Source organism: Polypterus senegalus, chromosome 15, assembly GCF_016835505.1.
Source record: "Polypterus senegalus isolate Bchr_013 chromosome 15, ASM1683550v1, whole genome shotgun sequence".
Taxonomy (NCBI): Eukaryota; Metazoa; Chordata; class Cladistia; order Polypteriformes; family Polypteridae; genus Polypterus; species Polypterus senegalus.
The window spans coordinates 57,021,489-57,038,865 of record NC_053168.1 but is presented as its reverse complement, the minus strand read 5'-3'; the positions used below and the strand labels follow the sequence as shown (position 1 = coordinate 57,038,865).

The 17,377-nt window shown below is 36.1% G+C and overlaps 1 protein-coding gene across 1 annotated transcript in view; it reads left to right on the top strand.

Annotated features, from left to right (window-relative positions):
• Positions 1-17,377, top strand: part of LOC120516160 (aryl hydrocarbon receptor-like) — a 193,868-nt gene that overhangs the window by 99,726 nt on the left and 76,765 nt on the right. Inside the window, exons 4-5 of the mRNA XM_039737635.1 lie at positions 9,768-9,857; positions 14,847-14,970. Coding sequence (XP_039593569.1) covers positions 9,768-9,857; positions 14,847-14,970 — 214 coding nt within the window. The remainder of the gene's footprint in view (positions 1-9,767; positions 9,858-14,846; positions 14,971-17,377) is intronic.

Here is a 17,377-nt window from a genome sequence, read left to right as displayed (position 1 = left end):
GAATGCCAATCGAGCTGCATGCTGCTGGGCAGTGAGCTCAGGGCCCATTAGAGGACATGGGGCCCTTGGGTCACCCTCATGAAGTCTTTCTGGTTGTTTGGTCAGAGACATTCACACCAGTGGCCTGCTGGAGGTCATTTTGTAGGGCTCTGGCAGTGCTCATCCTGTTCCTCCTTGCCCAAAGGAGCAGATACTGGTCCTGCTGATGGGTTATGGACCTTCTATGGCCCTCTCCAGCTTGTCTCCTAGAATCTCCTCCATGCCCTTAAGACTGTGCAGGGAGACACAGCAAACCTTCTGGCAATGACACGTATTGATGTGCCATCCTGGAGAAGTTGGACTACCTGTGCAACCTCTGTAGGGTCCAGGTATCGCCTCATGCTACCAGTAGTGACACTGACTGTAGCCAAATGCAAAACTAGTGAAGAAACAGTCAGAAAAGATGAGGAGGGAAAAATGTCAGTGGCCTCCACCTGTTAAACCATTCCTGTTTTGGGGGTCATCTCATTGTTGCCCCTCTAGTGCATCTGTTGTTAATTTCATTAACACCACAGCAGCTGAAACTGATTAACAACCCCCTCTGCTACTTAACTGACCAGATTAATATCCCATAAGTTTCATTGACTTTATGCTATACTCTGATTAAAAAGTGTTTCTTTAATTCTTTTGAGCAGTATATATATATATATATATACATATATACATATGTATATACATATATACTGTGAAAGCCGGCCCGGGCACAGACAGACGGACATCATATTTCACCCAACACACGTTTATTTACACTATATACAAAGTCCTTTTCGTGCACTCACAAAACCCCAGTGCCTCCAGCACCGATTCCCCCAAGTCCAGGCCACACAGTTCCTTTGCCTTTTTCCTGGCCGCCTCCAGTCCTTCCGCTAGCTCCGTCCTCTTCCACCCGACTTCCGCCCTGACAGAAGGGAGGCGGCCCCCAGCATAACCAGGACTGACGCCCCCTCGCGGTCTGGAGGAGGCACAAGACCTCCTCTGGTCCTTCTGGGCGTCCCGGCCGGGGATCACACGGGATATTCCGGCATCGGGCGCCGCATGGTGGTGGCCACAGGTCCCTACAGGGCTGGGCTTCCAAGCCCTGTACCCGAGGCCCCCAACATAACCAGGACGGACGCCCCCTCGCAGTCTGGAGGAGGCACAAGCCCTCCTCTGGTCCTCCTGGGTGTCCCAGCCGGGCTCCTTCCCCGGCCGGGGACCACAATATATATATATATATATATATATATATATATATATATATATATATATATATATAGCATTGCATCTTTCCACATACCCTATCATTCAAAAGTTTGTTCACATTTTTGATAGGAATTGATAACTTTTATTAAGGCATTACTGATTTTATAATGATTACTGCTTGAAATGCCTGATTTTTAATTTTTTCATCACATATGGCCGTTTTCAGCACCTTCAGCTAGATTTTTAAATCAATTCAACAGAATTTTTATATTAAAAAGTATCAACTTAAAAACGAACATTTCTAGGTGACTCCAAACTTTTGAAAGGTAGTGTATACCACATAAACAGTACTTTTTAATATTTACACTGTGTGCACAATTATTAGGCAAGTTGTATTTTTGAGGATTAATTTTAATATGGAACAAACACAGTGCTATCAGTCAATCCAAAATGTTAATAAACCTGAAACCTGAATGTTTCACAACGGAAATGTGAGTGTGAACATCATCAGGGGAATACATATGTGCGCACAATTATTAGGCAACTATTAGTGTGCAGATTTATTATGCAACTAAAGGAAAAATGAAAATTTTCCCATCTCACTTGTTTATTTTCATCTGTTATAGTGAGAATAATAAACAAACACCTCAAAATTTACAAATAAACATCTCTGACATTTAAAAAAAAATAAATCAATCAATCAATGACCAATATAGCCACCCTTCTTTCCAATAACAGTCATAAGCCTTTCCATTCATGTAGTCTGTCAGTTTTTTGATCTGTTGACGATCAGCTTTTTGTGGAGCAGTGACTACAGCCTCCCAGACACTCTTCAGAGAGGTGTATTGTTTTTCCCCCCGTAAATCTAGCGTTTAAGAAGTGCCCACAAGTTCTCGATAGGGTTTAGGTCAGATGAGGAAGGGGGCCATGTCATTATTCCTTCATCTTTAAGGCCTTTACTGGTTGGCCACGCAGTGGAGAACTTCGATGCAAGTGATGGAGCATTGGCCTGCATAAAAATCATGGTCTTTTTCCTGTATCACTGTTTGAAGAAAGTGTGTTCGAAAAACTGGCAGTAGGTTTGGGAGTTGATTTTGAGTTCATCTTCAATGCAAAAGGTCCAACTAGCTCATCTTTAAAAATACCAGCTCATACCAGTACCCCACCTCCACGTTGGAGTGGAGCTCTGTGCCCATTACTGATCCACAGGTCCATCCATCTGGTCCATCAAGAGTCACTCTCATCTCATCGGTCCATAAAACCTTTGAATAAATCTGTCTTCAGATATTTCTTGGCCCAGTTTTGACTTTTCAACTTATGTTTCTTGTTCAGTGGTGGTTGGGTTTCAGCCCTCCTTACCTTGGCCATGTCTTTGAGCACTGAACACCTTGTACTTCTGGGCACTCCAGGTAGGTTGCAGCTCTGGAATATGAAAGTACTGGAGGATAATGGGTTCCTGGTAGCTTCACGTTTGATTCTTCTCAAATCTTTGGCAGCTAATTTGCATCTTTTGTTCTCAACACGTTTCTTGCGACCCTGTTGACTATTTGCAACAAAATGTTTGATGGTTCTGTGATCACACACCAATATCTTAGCAATTCCAAAAGTGCTGCATCCCTCTGAAAGACTTTTTACAATTTTTGACTTTTCAGAGTCAGTTAAATCTCTTTTTGGCCCATTTTGCCGAGAAAAACTAGCTGCCTAATAATTCTGCACACCTTGATATAGGGTGTTGATCTCCTTAGGCCACACCCTCCCTTATTACACAAATACACATCACCTGACGTGCTTAAATCCAATAAGCATTCAAGTTAATACAGCTTGGAGTTGGAATATACGCATAAAAATGATGATATGGTCAAAATACTCACTTGCCTAATAATTGTGCACACAGTGTATGTCAACAGTTACATGTATGTATTCTATTTTCACGTACTTAGATTCTGGTCCATTTACAAGTTTATTCTGTTGCTCACTGCGATTCTGAATTTTAATCTGTTTGTACACAAACAAAATTATTTGATACTTGAATACTATTTTAAACATTTTATTCTCTTCCTGTAATATGCTGTTATTGATTGAGTAATCAACTATTCAGTGGAACACATGTACCTAATAAAGTAAACACTTAGTAAATAAAAAAATGGAAGAGACTAATTGATGTTTGCATTGTTAAACCGATTAATGTAAAATATTTTGAATTTTTACTGCAAAAGGGAGGATGGTTTTGTGATACTGGTTTTGGTAAATGAACTCGCATCAGGGACAGAATAATTTACAACTTTTAGATATAATACACAACATCCAAAACACTGTGTTTGCTATCAAATTAGTCACCCTCAACTATATTGATTGTAAATTCAGATTAGTGTCCTTTGCGTGACTTATCTAGATGGAGACGCTTTGTCTAGTAGCTTGTAAAGGGGAAACCACTTTCAAAACATTGTTTGATTGTGAGCAGGCTGTACATGTTGAAAGATTTTTTTCCTGACTTAAATTGCTTGTATTTGTATTCAAGTAGCCTTATTCTAATTTTATATATTTCCGGATACTGGGTGGCCGCATGCATGAGAACTTTTTTTTTTATATAATTTCATCATTGTTAAAATACTCTGATATGTTAATAATATACACCTTTGTTACACCAGTAAAAATGTGTTTATACTGTCAATATAATTGAAAAACACAGAGTATTTATTTTGTAATATTGTTTCTTTTTGAACTTTTTTCTGTTGATATTTCATTTTTAAACTGTATGTGATATTCATTTATTTGTCTTTTGTAGCATTGCATTTTACATTGTGAAGTCTATAACTTCTTATAAAGCCTTTAAACCTTCTAAACAATTTAATATTTCAGGTTAATTTGCCACATGTATATTTTAGAAGGAGTCTGGATTCATTTCCTGTCCAGGTCTCCCTGATTAATTTGCCCTTTCTTTCTGAGTGTATTTTTCTCCATATACTCTGATGCCTTCCAAAACCCAAAGGTGTGCAGGATATAGTAATTGGTTACTTTAAGTTGTTCTAGAATGGATGTGTGTATGAACCCTGTAATGTTTGGGACTTTAATGAAGATATTAGTTACCAGTTCACTTAGTAAACCTCATAGTTAGTCAGTTTTCTTGGAAAGAGAATTATACAGTTGAAGTGAATGAGAAAATAATCATATGTAAGACACACTGGCAGCCATTTGAACATTGTTTGTTATATGTATCTGTCATTCTAGGATAAAATAACATTTCTTTGTGCTCACTTTACATTACCATTTTTCATATCTTCAGTTCATTAGGTTTTTGGTGTGCAGGAGGGCATTGTAAAATTTAAATTGAATTTGAGTTATTTTGTTTTAGTATTCTGGATGAAATTGATTCATCCAAACAGTATGTCTGGTGTGTCTAAGCACTGCTTACCGCTTGCTTAATGCTATCTCCACAGTGAAGCATAATGGGAGCAGCAGCATGCTATGTGGGTGTTTCTCAGTGGCAAGGACAGTGAGAATGGTCAGAATTGAGGGAAGAATGAATGCAATCAAGTACAGAGATCCTTTAAGAAAACCTGCACACAGCCTCAGACCAGGGAAATAATTCACCATTCAAGAATCACTCAAAGCATACAGCCAAGATAACACTGTAGTGGCTCTGGGACAAGTTTCTGCCTGTCCTTGATTGTCCCAACCAAAGCCCAGACTTCAGCCCCATAGAACATTTGTGGAGAGACCTGAAGAAGGCAGTTTACAGATGCTTTCCATCTGATCTAACAGATTTTGAGAGAATCTGCCAGAGAAAATAGGATAAATTACCTAAATCCAGTTGTGCAAAGCTGGTATAGATTTACCCAAGAAGAGTCAAAGCTGTAATTGCTACCAAAGTACATAATTTAAGGGTGTGAATACTTATATGGATAAGAGATTTCTTTTTTTTTTTAATACATTTGCAAACCTTTTTGGAAACATGTTTCAACTTTGTCATTATGGGTTATTTTGTGTAGGTTAATGGGTAAAAATGGTAAATATATTTATTTAAAACAGTTAATTATGCAGAAAGTGAAAAAGCCTAATTACGTTCTGAATCTACTACACTCTGCCTGAAGATGTGACAAATAAGATGATTTAACAATAAATTTCTAATGATATGATATTAGTAAGAAAGACTTTTATGTAAGCAAAATTAAGCATGCTTAAGCTTAAAAAATTTTAAGTATATAACAGATTAACACATTTAAGCAGTCTAAACAGCACTTTTCTCAGATACGATAACTGCCACCTTTGAAACTGCTTGACTCAAGTTTGTAGACAAAAGGGTGTTAGTTGGCTGTACAGGCAGTCCCCGGGTTACATATGAGATAGGGACTGTAGGTTTGTACTTAAGTTGAATTTGTATGTAAGTCGGAACGGGTACATTATTTTAATACATGCTATTGCTGACCAACTGTAACCAAGTGCTCTGCCAATGAACGATGAAGTTTCACCTCTCTCTGACCTTTTTATTATTTCTACTTTATTTTCAATGGTGATGGTTTTTGTCTTTTTTACTGTATCACCAGCACTTGCATCAGATTTGTGTTTCAGAGACATTGTTGAAGGGTGAAGACAAAAGGTTAAGATGAGCTCTTCTGCACAGCACTGTACACGCTATCACAGCAGGAAGGTACCCGTCATCAACACGTCTGATGTACTGACAAGAGACAACTTCCTGCTATTTGCGTAACAGTACAAGCAGGCTTGCTATTGAGAATGAATGGTGGGCAGTTCACCACACGCCCACCGCACAGTCACCACCACTACAGTATGCTGCCTACAGCGTGCGCCCACCGAGAACGAACACGGTGAGGCCAAAGGCGGGTAGTGAATTGCCCTCCATTCAACAGGCAGCCACCCGAGGCCCACTACAATGCTACCCCCCGCTGTCCTGTTCACCCTTAGTGGCCTCCGTTCAGCCATAACTGGGTCACCACTTGAAGCATCACGAGCTGCCCACCATACACGGCTGCCCCGTTTGTTCTCTTGGTATTTTTCAAGTTAAAGTTATTTCTTCTCAATTATGATATATATTAGTTTGCCCCATTAAATTGCATTCTAAAGTGAAGCATATTGTTTCATTTTTAAAAAAATGACCAGCCCACTCAAGTTTTATAATGGAGCTTATGGGTAATAGAGTACACACCTACACACGCCACATTAGCAATGCTAGTTCAGCTAAGTTAATCAGGCTGAAGTTTAAAAAGTTCAGTACTGATGTTTTAAGGTAGGCAGAGTGGTGATGCAGAGATGTCACAGCTGCCTTATAACACCAGGTTGTATATTGAGTTTGTGTATTCTCCCAGTATCTATATATATAATTCAGTAAGGCAAGACACCCATGGAAAGCATGCCGGAAGGGGCGTGGATTCACTAAGCCGACAAGTAAGACACCTATGGCGCACACAGGAAGGAGCCACGCCCACCAACTCCAAGACCATTGGATACGACGACAACTTGCAGAGCCACGGCCACCATCTCGGACGCGACGACACAGACAAAACGGCGTCATTTATATTCGTCTGTTGTAGAGGCCACATGCACCTCCAAGCTACATTGACTGTTCATAGAGGCATGTTTCTCACGGAGGTGAATCGCCATATGCAGCGTGTAAAATGGTTTGCGAGGGGTAACCCATGGGATCCTTAAAACAATCCTTTACAACTGAGGTTAAAACACAATGAAGTAAGCAGCCTTTAAAAACCGAGTTTTCTGTTACGACGCACAACCGCGTGCACCAAAGCAAACTGTTTAACACGTTACATACAGCAATTCGCATCCGCGACAAACATGCGTCTTCTTAGATTCTCCTGCAGGAACACGGAACACGTTTCCCTGCCCACCAACACTCCTTATTTCAACAATCCTCTGGAAGATGGAACAAGAGAATCAGAGGAGGGACAAAAGTGATCGGTGTTCTCACACCAACCCGTTTTAGACAACCGTGTCTTTCCAGAAGTGTTTAGCATTCAGTACATAATTATGCATGAGATTGAGCGTGTGTCTACCTGGCGCAGAGAAGCGTGGGTAAGCTGTTTAACCCCATTTGGGCTGCAAACCGTGGAATTCCCACTAAGTATGACTCATACGCTCCCACTGCTTACGTCCCTACCCTTTGTACACACCCCCCTCCCACCTCGCTACTACCGTGGCCGGTTGTCTTGGTGGATTATATAGTGAAAAACAGCCAAAACCGCACAGAGCAACGACTCAAGTGACGAGTTGGAGGTGGACACATGAGCAGGCAGTGCATACTGAACGAGAAATCAGCAGACTAGCATGACGGAGGGAGCAGAATGGACGTCCTTCTCCTCTCCTCCCGTTCCACCCTCCGCCTCTGAGCGCCGTCCACCCCCATCTCTCCGTCTGGGAGGAGAAGGCGCGATGGCGGTCCGCCAGTTTTCAGTCATGGACGATTGTGTGTTGGTTCATTCCGTACATTGTTACAATGGTGCTTTTCTTGCTGATTTATTACATTACCGATTTTTCAAATGTTAATGTTCTCCCTGTGCTTAAAAATCATTAAAAAACCGGCCTGATTATGCAGCGTATGGTACGCTGTGGGTTGGCTAGTATTTATGAATTGATTAGTATCATTGTCGGTGAGTTTACTCACTCAAAAGCTTAGCTTTTTTTATTACCATATCCTCAGGCAGAGTGACTCGTCGTGCATTTAAAAAAATTGATGATTGAAAATTGATTGGTTTGTGGTGCTTCATTTTGTTCTATTGCTTGCTCTACCTTTTTTGATATGGTACATACGTAAGAAATATCATTAAAAAGGCAGCTTGGCTCATTCATATCTAAGGCTTTATTTAAAAAATGCAATGTGATCCCACTCTGTGTGCATCTCATTCCTCTGTAAAATAACACAGTATGTAAACGGCTTGTTTGGGGACAGGGATTGGCAATGGGTGGTCATAACTCCACCCATGATGGCCAGTGCAAGCAGATAAATAAGCAATAAATACATCCTTTCTTCTAAAAAATAGGATCAGGAATCTCTGATAAAATGCATTCAGCTTACTTTTGTTGTCACAAGCATGGTTCAGAAACACAGATGGCACATTCTCTTAATCAAAACCTTTGCTACTTCAAAGTAGATATGTTCAGTAAGTTTTAAGACTTGTCTTTTTAATAGAACCCCAGTACCCTTCACCTTCATTACAAAATGCAAGAGTGGGGTAGTTATTTTTAAAATTTATAAAATAAGGTTCACTGTAGAATGTTTCTAGTGACAAACCATGATTGTGAAGAAACAACTTGAAAAATACTGAATTTACCCTTTAAGACTGATATGTTGATTTTACGTGTAAACTTATTAAGCATGTTAGCCTTTATATCTTGATACACACCACAAACTTAATAAAATGTTAATGTGTAATTATTATAAAAGAATTTATATTCTTTTATGTTATGTTTAGTATGGAGAAATATTTTTTGTACCTGTTTTTTATGGTCACTACAATATTTCATTGCGTTTAAAAAGCAATGAAGTTGGAACGGTGTAACAAAGCTGCTTTAATATAAAACATAAGACTTCTGCATGGCTGGTTTTGCAAGAGCTTAGTATTTAAAAAACCACTAATAATAAACAAAATATTAAAACGATAAAAAATTAAATTGGAAGCTGTATCCAAATCAAGCATTTCTAGTAATGTGAAATTGGTGATCGGTATCAGTTCTCCAAAAAAAAAAAAAAAACTTGGTCAGAGCATCCCTAGCTATTTTTGAGTAATTTCTGAACAAATGTATAAACATACATACAACCAGATGGCGGTTTGGCTTAATTTGTGTGGTTTTAGCTGTGTTTCTCAGCATTGCCTGAGGAGTTGTTTCAAAAGTCTGCTGTAAATAGTGTGAAAAATGTATTTTGTTTTGAATAACCATCATCACTGCTCCCAATTTGCTTGTGACTTGACTCATCGGTTGGGTTAAATTTCAGAGCATGACAAAAATACTGAGGCAAATGCTTGATTAACAAAAATGTTTAGTATGATTGACTAGAATCGAACCTCAATTCCCTACATGAAAGTTTAGTTACCAAACTGTATACTGCCATCATAAATTGTGTGGCACTGTTCCCTCCTAAAAGATCATGCTGTAGAATTTCTTACCATTAACACTTAATTCAAACCACCATGCCCATATATTACACCTTAATTCCCAGTAAGTGCATGATGGAAATTACATGTCGGAAATCTGACTTATCGTAATAAGTATCTATATGCCAGATTTGAAGTTTGTGATTTAAAATAAAGTTGTGGACAAAGGAAATACAGGTAAAAACAGGTACAGAAATAATCCTTTAAAGATTGTGATTGCAGAGAAGGTTAACTATAAAAAATGTTATTTATAGAACATTTCCTAAAGACAAAAAAAAGCATTCTAGCAGGCCAGCTGTGCCACTTGGGGCATGGTTTGTGCAGCCCTAGTTTAGAAGAGGTAAATGGGATAATTTGTATGTTTTCATGCAAATATATTGTTTACTGTATTTATTTAATTGAAATCAAACCTTTCTTTTATAGGTCTTGAATGGCTTTGTTCTGGTCATCACTTGTGATGGTTCAATATTTTATGTTTCTTCAACTATTCAGGATTACCTTGGATTTCATCAGGTAAGTGTTGAAAACTTTCATGTACTATAAATTAATTTAACATTTATGTTGTGTTCATTTCATTCCACAACACTTTTGTGTGTGAAATTTAGCTTACGTCAGAGGAACACGACTGAAGTTGTGTTTCTTCTAAATATATAGATGCTTTTATGTGCTCTTATGCCAAATAAACCAAGCATAATTTTTTGTTTCTGCTATATTAAATCCATATTAATTCTAAATTACTTGGGAGTCCTGCATCAAACAAAGTTAATATCTTTTCATTTCAGAGTGCATATTTAACAATAATTACAATTTTTATTAAATATTAATATTAAAAATGACTTGCCAATTATTTTAATGTGGACTTTGCAGTAAAATAAAAAAAATATTTAATTCATACTAAAAAGGTTAATTTTAGTAGTGATTTCCTCCCATTGCAAATTGTTACACTTTTATGCTCTGATTTGTTGAATTGAATTTAACATACTCCCTCAGTCTTCCAGGTGGACTCCATATTTTTAATGTAGTAAGCGCCTAGGAATTAGCCTGGATCATAGCTGTAATCCCTTAATGCTGCTAAACTTGTGTCTAGAGGACTGAGTTTCAACCCTGCATTGTCCTGCAGCACTCTATTATTTTGCCATCCCATCCAGGGAACGTTCTCATCAACCTCGCAGACAGCACAGTGTCATCCTATCCAAGTACTATTCTTGGCAACCTTATTAGCATAATGCAAAACACCTTACAGTCTACTTTGCTGTGTGGCTGTTTTTCACAGGCAAAAGATATCTCTGGTTTAGACTCTGGTATTAAAAGAGTTAATAAACTAAACATTCTCAACATTGCAACATTACATTGTCAAATGATTTTAGCCATAATGAGTAAAAATGGTGACTTCATAACAGAAAATTTGGATTTCTATATTTTAGTTAGTTAGCCATGCTTCCATCGTCATTGGCGCTTTCAAATAAAATGTATTATTATTATTATTATTATTATTATTATTATTATTATTATTATTATCCTCCTGTTACAAAGCTTCCTCCACTCCTCCCTATCCTGTGCTACTTTCTCTAGGTTTCTTCCTCTTGCTCCTCTGCCACATGCTTCCTCTATTGCCATATCTTTCCACCTCTTTCCTGCCCTCCTGCTCTTCTCCTTTCTACTTTCAAACCATCTTTCCACTCTTCTTGCTGTCCTCGATTTGCCATACATGTCCTGCCCATCTAATAATTTTTGATGTCCCAATTTCACACAGCTCCATTTGACCATCTTATTCCTATAATCTGTCTCAAGCATCTTTGGACAAACATGCCTAGTCTTCTGATAATTGCTTGGCTAAATGTCCGGCTTTTTGCTCCATACAAGGCTATCCAGCACTACTAGTGCATTGTAGAAATAGATTTGTGCATGTTTTAAGAGAGCAATAATATGACACATCAGATGTGAATTGTAATCGTTCAAGTTGTAGTGTCATAAAGTTATAAGTGACAATACAATGGCGAGATGGTTTGCTTTTTAATACCATGTCCTACACAATCCCTAACAATGAATGGAACTTATGCACTCATTCTGTGATTGCATTGTACACTCTCTGGGTATCCATTTAAGTATCCATCATTTTCCTGACAGATTTATACAGTTCATGGTTGTGGGAAAACCTGTTGTGCACCCACTGTTTATGAATATAGGAGTGTGCAAACTGGCAAATAGTAATAATCATAGTAAGTAAAAATTAAAGCAAGTTTCAAATGAAGTGCTTATTTTGGCTTGTCTGTACTAGTAATGAAATGAACTGCATTTGCCAATTAATATATATATATATATATATATATATATATATATATATATATATATATATATATATATATATATATATATATATATATATATATATATATATATATATATATATATATATATATATATATATATATATATATATATATATATATAATATAAGTGCTTTAAAGCACAAAACATTGTGCTGATGCCACTTAGCAGGATGGGCAAAATTGCATACTCCATTGTTAAATATTGTTTGATTTTTGAAGTCAAACAAATGTTCATTAATATAACCCCACTTACAGTATGTCTTATATTTGATATGTATGTTGGCAAATGTAATGCAGTCAGGTTAATCAAATTCTGAAGTAGTACATGAGCTAAACAATAACATAGTCTTATCAGTCATATAAAATACTTTGAAAACAGAACAACAAAAGGTATTTTACAGGTGTTCTGAAACAATGGATCAATGTAAAACTGACAGGATTGATTTCACACAGAAAAATAAGGAAAATAAAGTTTGTAGAAATGTATAAAAAACATTTGGAAAATGAAAGCACCATTTGATACTGCAAAATGTAATCAATTTGACTCTTTAATTAAATATTACTCTTTACTCTTAAGTATTTTAACCAGCTATTGATGTAAATCAAAATTTTACATTAGGAAACAAGCCTTACAGATTTTAAAAACATGTTGTTACAAAAACAACTTTTAAGGGTTTTAAATTAAAACGTTTTGAATTATCTTGGAATTCACTAATTCAACAGTACAAATATTATATATATATATATATATATATATATATATATATAATAATATATATATATATATATATATATATAAATAATAATAATAGTTTATGTTGTTTCAATATAAAATATGGTGAAATTATGTCAATTAGTATTAGTGTTTTTTTATTACCACATGTTAACATTTCCATGATTTATACTTAAATCCATAATAATTTTGATCAATATAATTATGATGTGAAATTTTGATATCACCCCATCTCTAGCTTATTCATAGAGAATCTGAGTACAGCTGCAGTATTAATTTTTGGCTATGCATTTTTGGCATAAAATGGCTTAATAATGTTTGTAAAGTTTAAATGGTAACAACTAAAAGCATATTGCAGGAGATGGTAACTCATCTCTTGAAGAGATGGCTAAGGTAAAACAAACATACTACACTTTTAGGCCAGGTTTATACTTCATACGATGTGATGCATGTGCTTGCAGACACTACTACAGTACTATGTAGGCAGTGTACTTTTTATACTTGTGCACGTACTTTACGTAAATCTAGAGGATTCCACCAGGTGGCAGTGTGAAATATTATCATGGTGAGGAAACAACATTTGAGTTTGCTGTGTTGTGAATTGCCCGAAATATCTATTAAATTCCCAGGACACTTTGCCACAATATCTCTGAAAGGGGTGGATGTTTAATGCTTATATCCATCAATCCAGGTACGTGCCCAGTCCAGTAAACATCATGCGCAAGGCAGAAACAATCCCTGGACAAGCATCAGCTCATCGCAAGGTGAATACAAGCACACACATACACTAGCATCATTTTAGCATCACCAAGCCCACAAGGAAAACCTGCAAACACCAGGCAGGGATGTAACTCCCTGCTAAGCAGCAGCGCTACCACTCTGCCACTGTGCTGCTCACAGATGTGTAAATATTAACAGTTTTAATTATTTAAATGAAGTAATTGATTTATCTGTAAAATGTAGCAGAAATGCTTTAACACATTTCATCATGACAGTGATATCAAGTATACATTTAAGGGCTCTAAACAGGCAGAGATTTGGAATATCATAAATGTAATGTGTTCTGTGTGGCAATCGCTGCCTGCCACTTCTATCAATGCAGGAGGCAGCCCCAGAAGCATATAACGATTAACAGCTAGGTCGATTTTAAGATAATGTTTACGATGTGCTACTTTAATGACAAACTACTAAAGTTGAAATTTTCACTTTAATCACAAAATAGACATATGTCCCTAATTTATTTTTTTTTCTATGGCTCAAATACACTTCTATACATTCTGATGCTGTTGTGGAGGTGCAAAAAGAAGGAACAGAAGATAGTATGTGAAACCTTTTAAATGTATTGCGTCATTACAATGGGGAATATGCAATCCTTGCATATTGTTTCACCATATTGAACCATTTATCAAACATTGAACCGTGCAAGAGTTATCCAGTAGGATCTGCAAAGTGGCTTGCTGTCACATGTTGATAATAAACAAAGACTGTAATGTCACGTTCTAACTTGAACACACTTCACTCCCGGATTTCTTTGCTGGTCCTGCATCTCTTGCACACGTCACATTCATTTCTGAGGACATGCTCAAAGGACACATCAAATGAACCCTCATAATGTGTGGCAGCCATGATGCATACATGTATGTGTTCTGAGTCTGAAGTATAAACCGATCCTTACAGTATATATAATAATTAAATTAGTTAAACATTTCTGTAGTACTAGGGTGTTGTACCGTGTTAGCCATTATGAATGTAGTGAAAAGTCAAGGAAAATGACACCTGTTATTGGCTAACTGAAAAGATTACAATATGCAAGCTTTCGAGGCAACTCAGGCCCTTCTTCAGGCAAGATCAAAGCTTGCATATTGTAATCTTTTTAGTTAGCCAATAAAAGGTGTCAGTTTGCTTGACTTTCACTTAAACATTTCTGTAAAAGTTCTTGTTTACACCACTGATTCTGGTGCATTTTTGCCATTTATTTAGGCCATCTATTTCAGTGCAACTTATCAGCCTGCTAGTTAGTTGGCAAAAAGTCAGAGCAGGAGCTCTGTTCTAGTTGAGGCATGGATCAAAATGAGACCCCACTTTCCTGGGACTGCCCAAGTAAATAGCGTTCTTATATATACAATTTTTATGAAGGACCATAAATAAGTAGTATTTATTATAATTCTTACATTGTTCCTTTGGTAATGTACTAGGTACAAATATTACACATTATATTAGACATTACACAACCTGAGGGTTCCTTAATGTCTTAATTAAACCGGCAGTTATAGGTAGAAACACTTTACAGGTTCATACAAAAACATTTTTTTACCTAATGGTATCTATAATAAAAAGCCGATCATCTTTCTCTGTTTTGTTCTAGAGATTCTGTATTTGAAAATGTAAAATATGATTAAATACTAATTACTTCATTTTCTACTTTTTGTCTCTCCTCAGTCAGATGTTATTCATCAGAGTGTCTATGATCTTATTCATACAGAAGATAGATCAGAATTTCAACATCAGCTTCACTGGGCACTTAATCCAACCCCATCTGCTGATACAGGAGATATTGTTCCAGGTAAATCACTTATGGGATTAAATCTTTTAAAAAGTGTTTATCCTGGTTCCAATCGTTTTGTTATGTGAATAAAGTTTTTTTTTTTTTTTTTTAAATAAATGATTTAGCTATAGAATCTGTTTTTCCCTTTTCCTTAGTCTGTTTAAGAGTTCTTCTCATTTTTGGTTGGTTAGTATATGTATTAGAAGTGGAAAGTTGTTCTTAACAGATGGATGTAACATTCTCATAGCTTAATAAACATTATTCCTTCACCAATACAAGTATAAGGGAAATTATTCTTTCTGATACTCTTCTAATCTACATTTTATATTTTGTAACTTCTTCATTTTGATTATCAGCTCAGTATTTAATTTCTATGTTATATACACACACACAGAAAGAGAGAGAGAAAAAGAAAATCAGTTGACAGAAACATAAGCAGATTGATATATAGCATTTGTGTCAGTGCTGTATTTAAAATATGTTAAAACATATTTGGATTTCGTCAACATAACATTCAAATAAGAGGCACAGAAAACTCTTGTTAATGTTGTAGGCAAGGCTGCGAAAATACTGTCCTCCTATATACCCCTTTATAAAAATATAATCCAGCCATTTTTTCCTTTTCTCTTTGTCCAGTCCAATATAAATAAAATGTAATAATTTTTATATTTTTTTATTACACCCCTAATAGCATGAGTGCATGTGCAGCTTTGAAACTGTAAAATATGTTTGTTTGTTTTTTTTGGTGACTGCTTTACTCCGAAGAATGCTAGGATATTCTCTGGCTTGACTCCATTTGATAAGCATTGAGGTTCCCAAGTTCAGTCCTTGGATACCATTGTGGATGTATTTTTTGATTTTAACCAATTTTGCAAAGAAATAATTTAGTCTTATTTCCATATGATCTAATTGTTCATTTCTGTTTTTCGCATTTACATACATACATTTACATCTACTTATTTGCCTGACGCCTTTATCCAAGGTGAGTAACGACATTTATGATACAGTTGGTTACATTTCTTTTAGTTTTCCAATTGGAGCACAAGGCAGATCAACTGACTTGCTCAGTGTCACACAGTATCAGTAGTGGGATTTAAACCTACATCCTGAGGGTTTGAAGTCCAAAGCCTTAACCATTATGTCATATTAATATATGCTTGTATGTTTACATGTAAAGAAAATGTAGAAATTCACATTTTTTTCTATATATTTAAATTTTTATTTATTCCTTTTAATTCACCTCCTTTAGAGTTTATTTCATTAATTGTATCCAGGTACTGATAATTAATGATGAACAGTACAGGTTCAAATGACACTGAATACTAAATAGAAGCAGCTACTGAATGCTAAATGGGAACAAATTAATACGACAATAATAAGAAAAGACTTACATGACCAGAACATAAAACACCACACCTTTTGTAATTTCTGGATTGGCACAGAAAAAGCAGACACCTGGAAATAACAGCTTGTTTAAAAAAGAAAGGGGTCTAATTAAAAGCAGAAGGTAGCTTGCAGTACTAAAATTGAGGACCACTTTGTTAAGCTTTTTGTTTTTTTTTTTTTTTTAACTGTTCAGTACACAGATTAATGTAACATTGAAGTAGTGACTCAGCTTTAACATTTAGTGACATTTGCACCAGTATCTGTACTGCTCATCATTAATTATCAGTATTAGGTTACAATCTGAGGAACAAACCTCATAGAAATTAGGTGAATTGAAAATAAAAACGGTAAAAAAATGCTTGAAATTATGACAAAAAACATATTTCTGAATATCTTTTAGAAGCAAATATATTGGAGCACTTTTATGAATGCAGGGTAAGTAAAAAGGAAAGGCCAGCTAAACAGACTGATGAAACCTAAGACTTAAGTCACTGATTCGTGAAAATGGTTTGAATGAAAGCCTGTACCAACTGTGGTACACCAGGACTAACATAGGAACTCCAGGATAAGCAGATTTGGAAAATGAATCCGGTTTAAAATAGAGAGTTAGACAGGTTGAAGAAATTCTTTAAACTTTATATAGAACATTACAGTAAATGGAATAGCTTTAGTGTACTGGGGCAGTGTATCTTTCAGTAGGATAATCTATGGTCTTCACCATAAACATTTGTTTATTTTTGTATATCAGATACTACATTTCTGTTTCTTCAATACTGTTTCAGAACAGGCAGAAAATATACTTGCGTTAAGATTTTTCATAGACATAAAAATATATCCGTTTTTATCACTTTATAGAAGGCGATATTAATTGATGATGAAATAGAATAATTAGATTCTATATACAGTATATACTACATCTTTCTATGTCTTAAAGTTGGTCTCTTTAGTGTGAAGCATCCTGCTTAAATTACAGACTAAGCAATGTTTTTATACCAGGCTTGGATCAGTTTACACACTTTGTCATCTAAAGACATTTTAC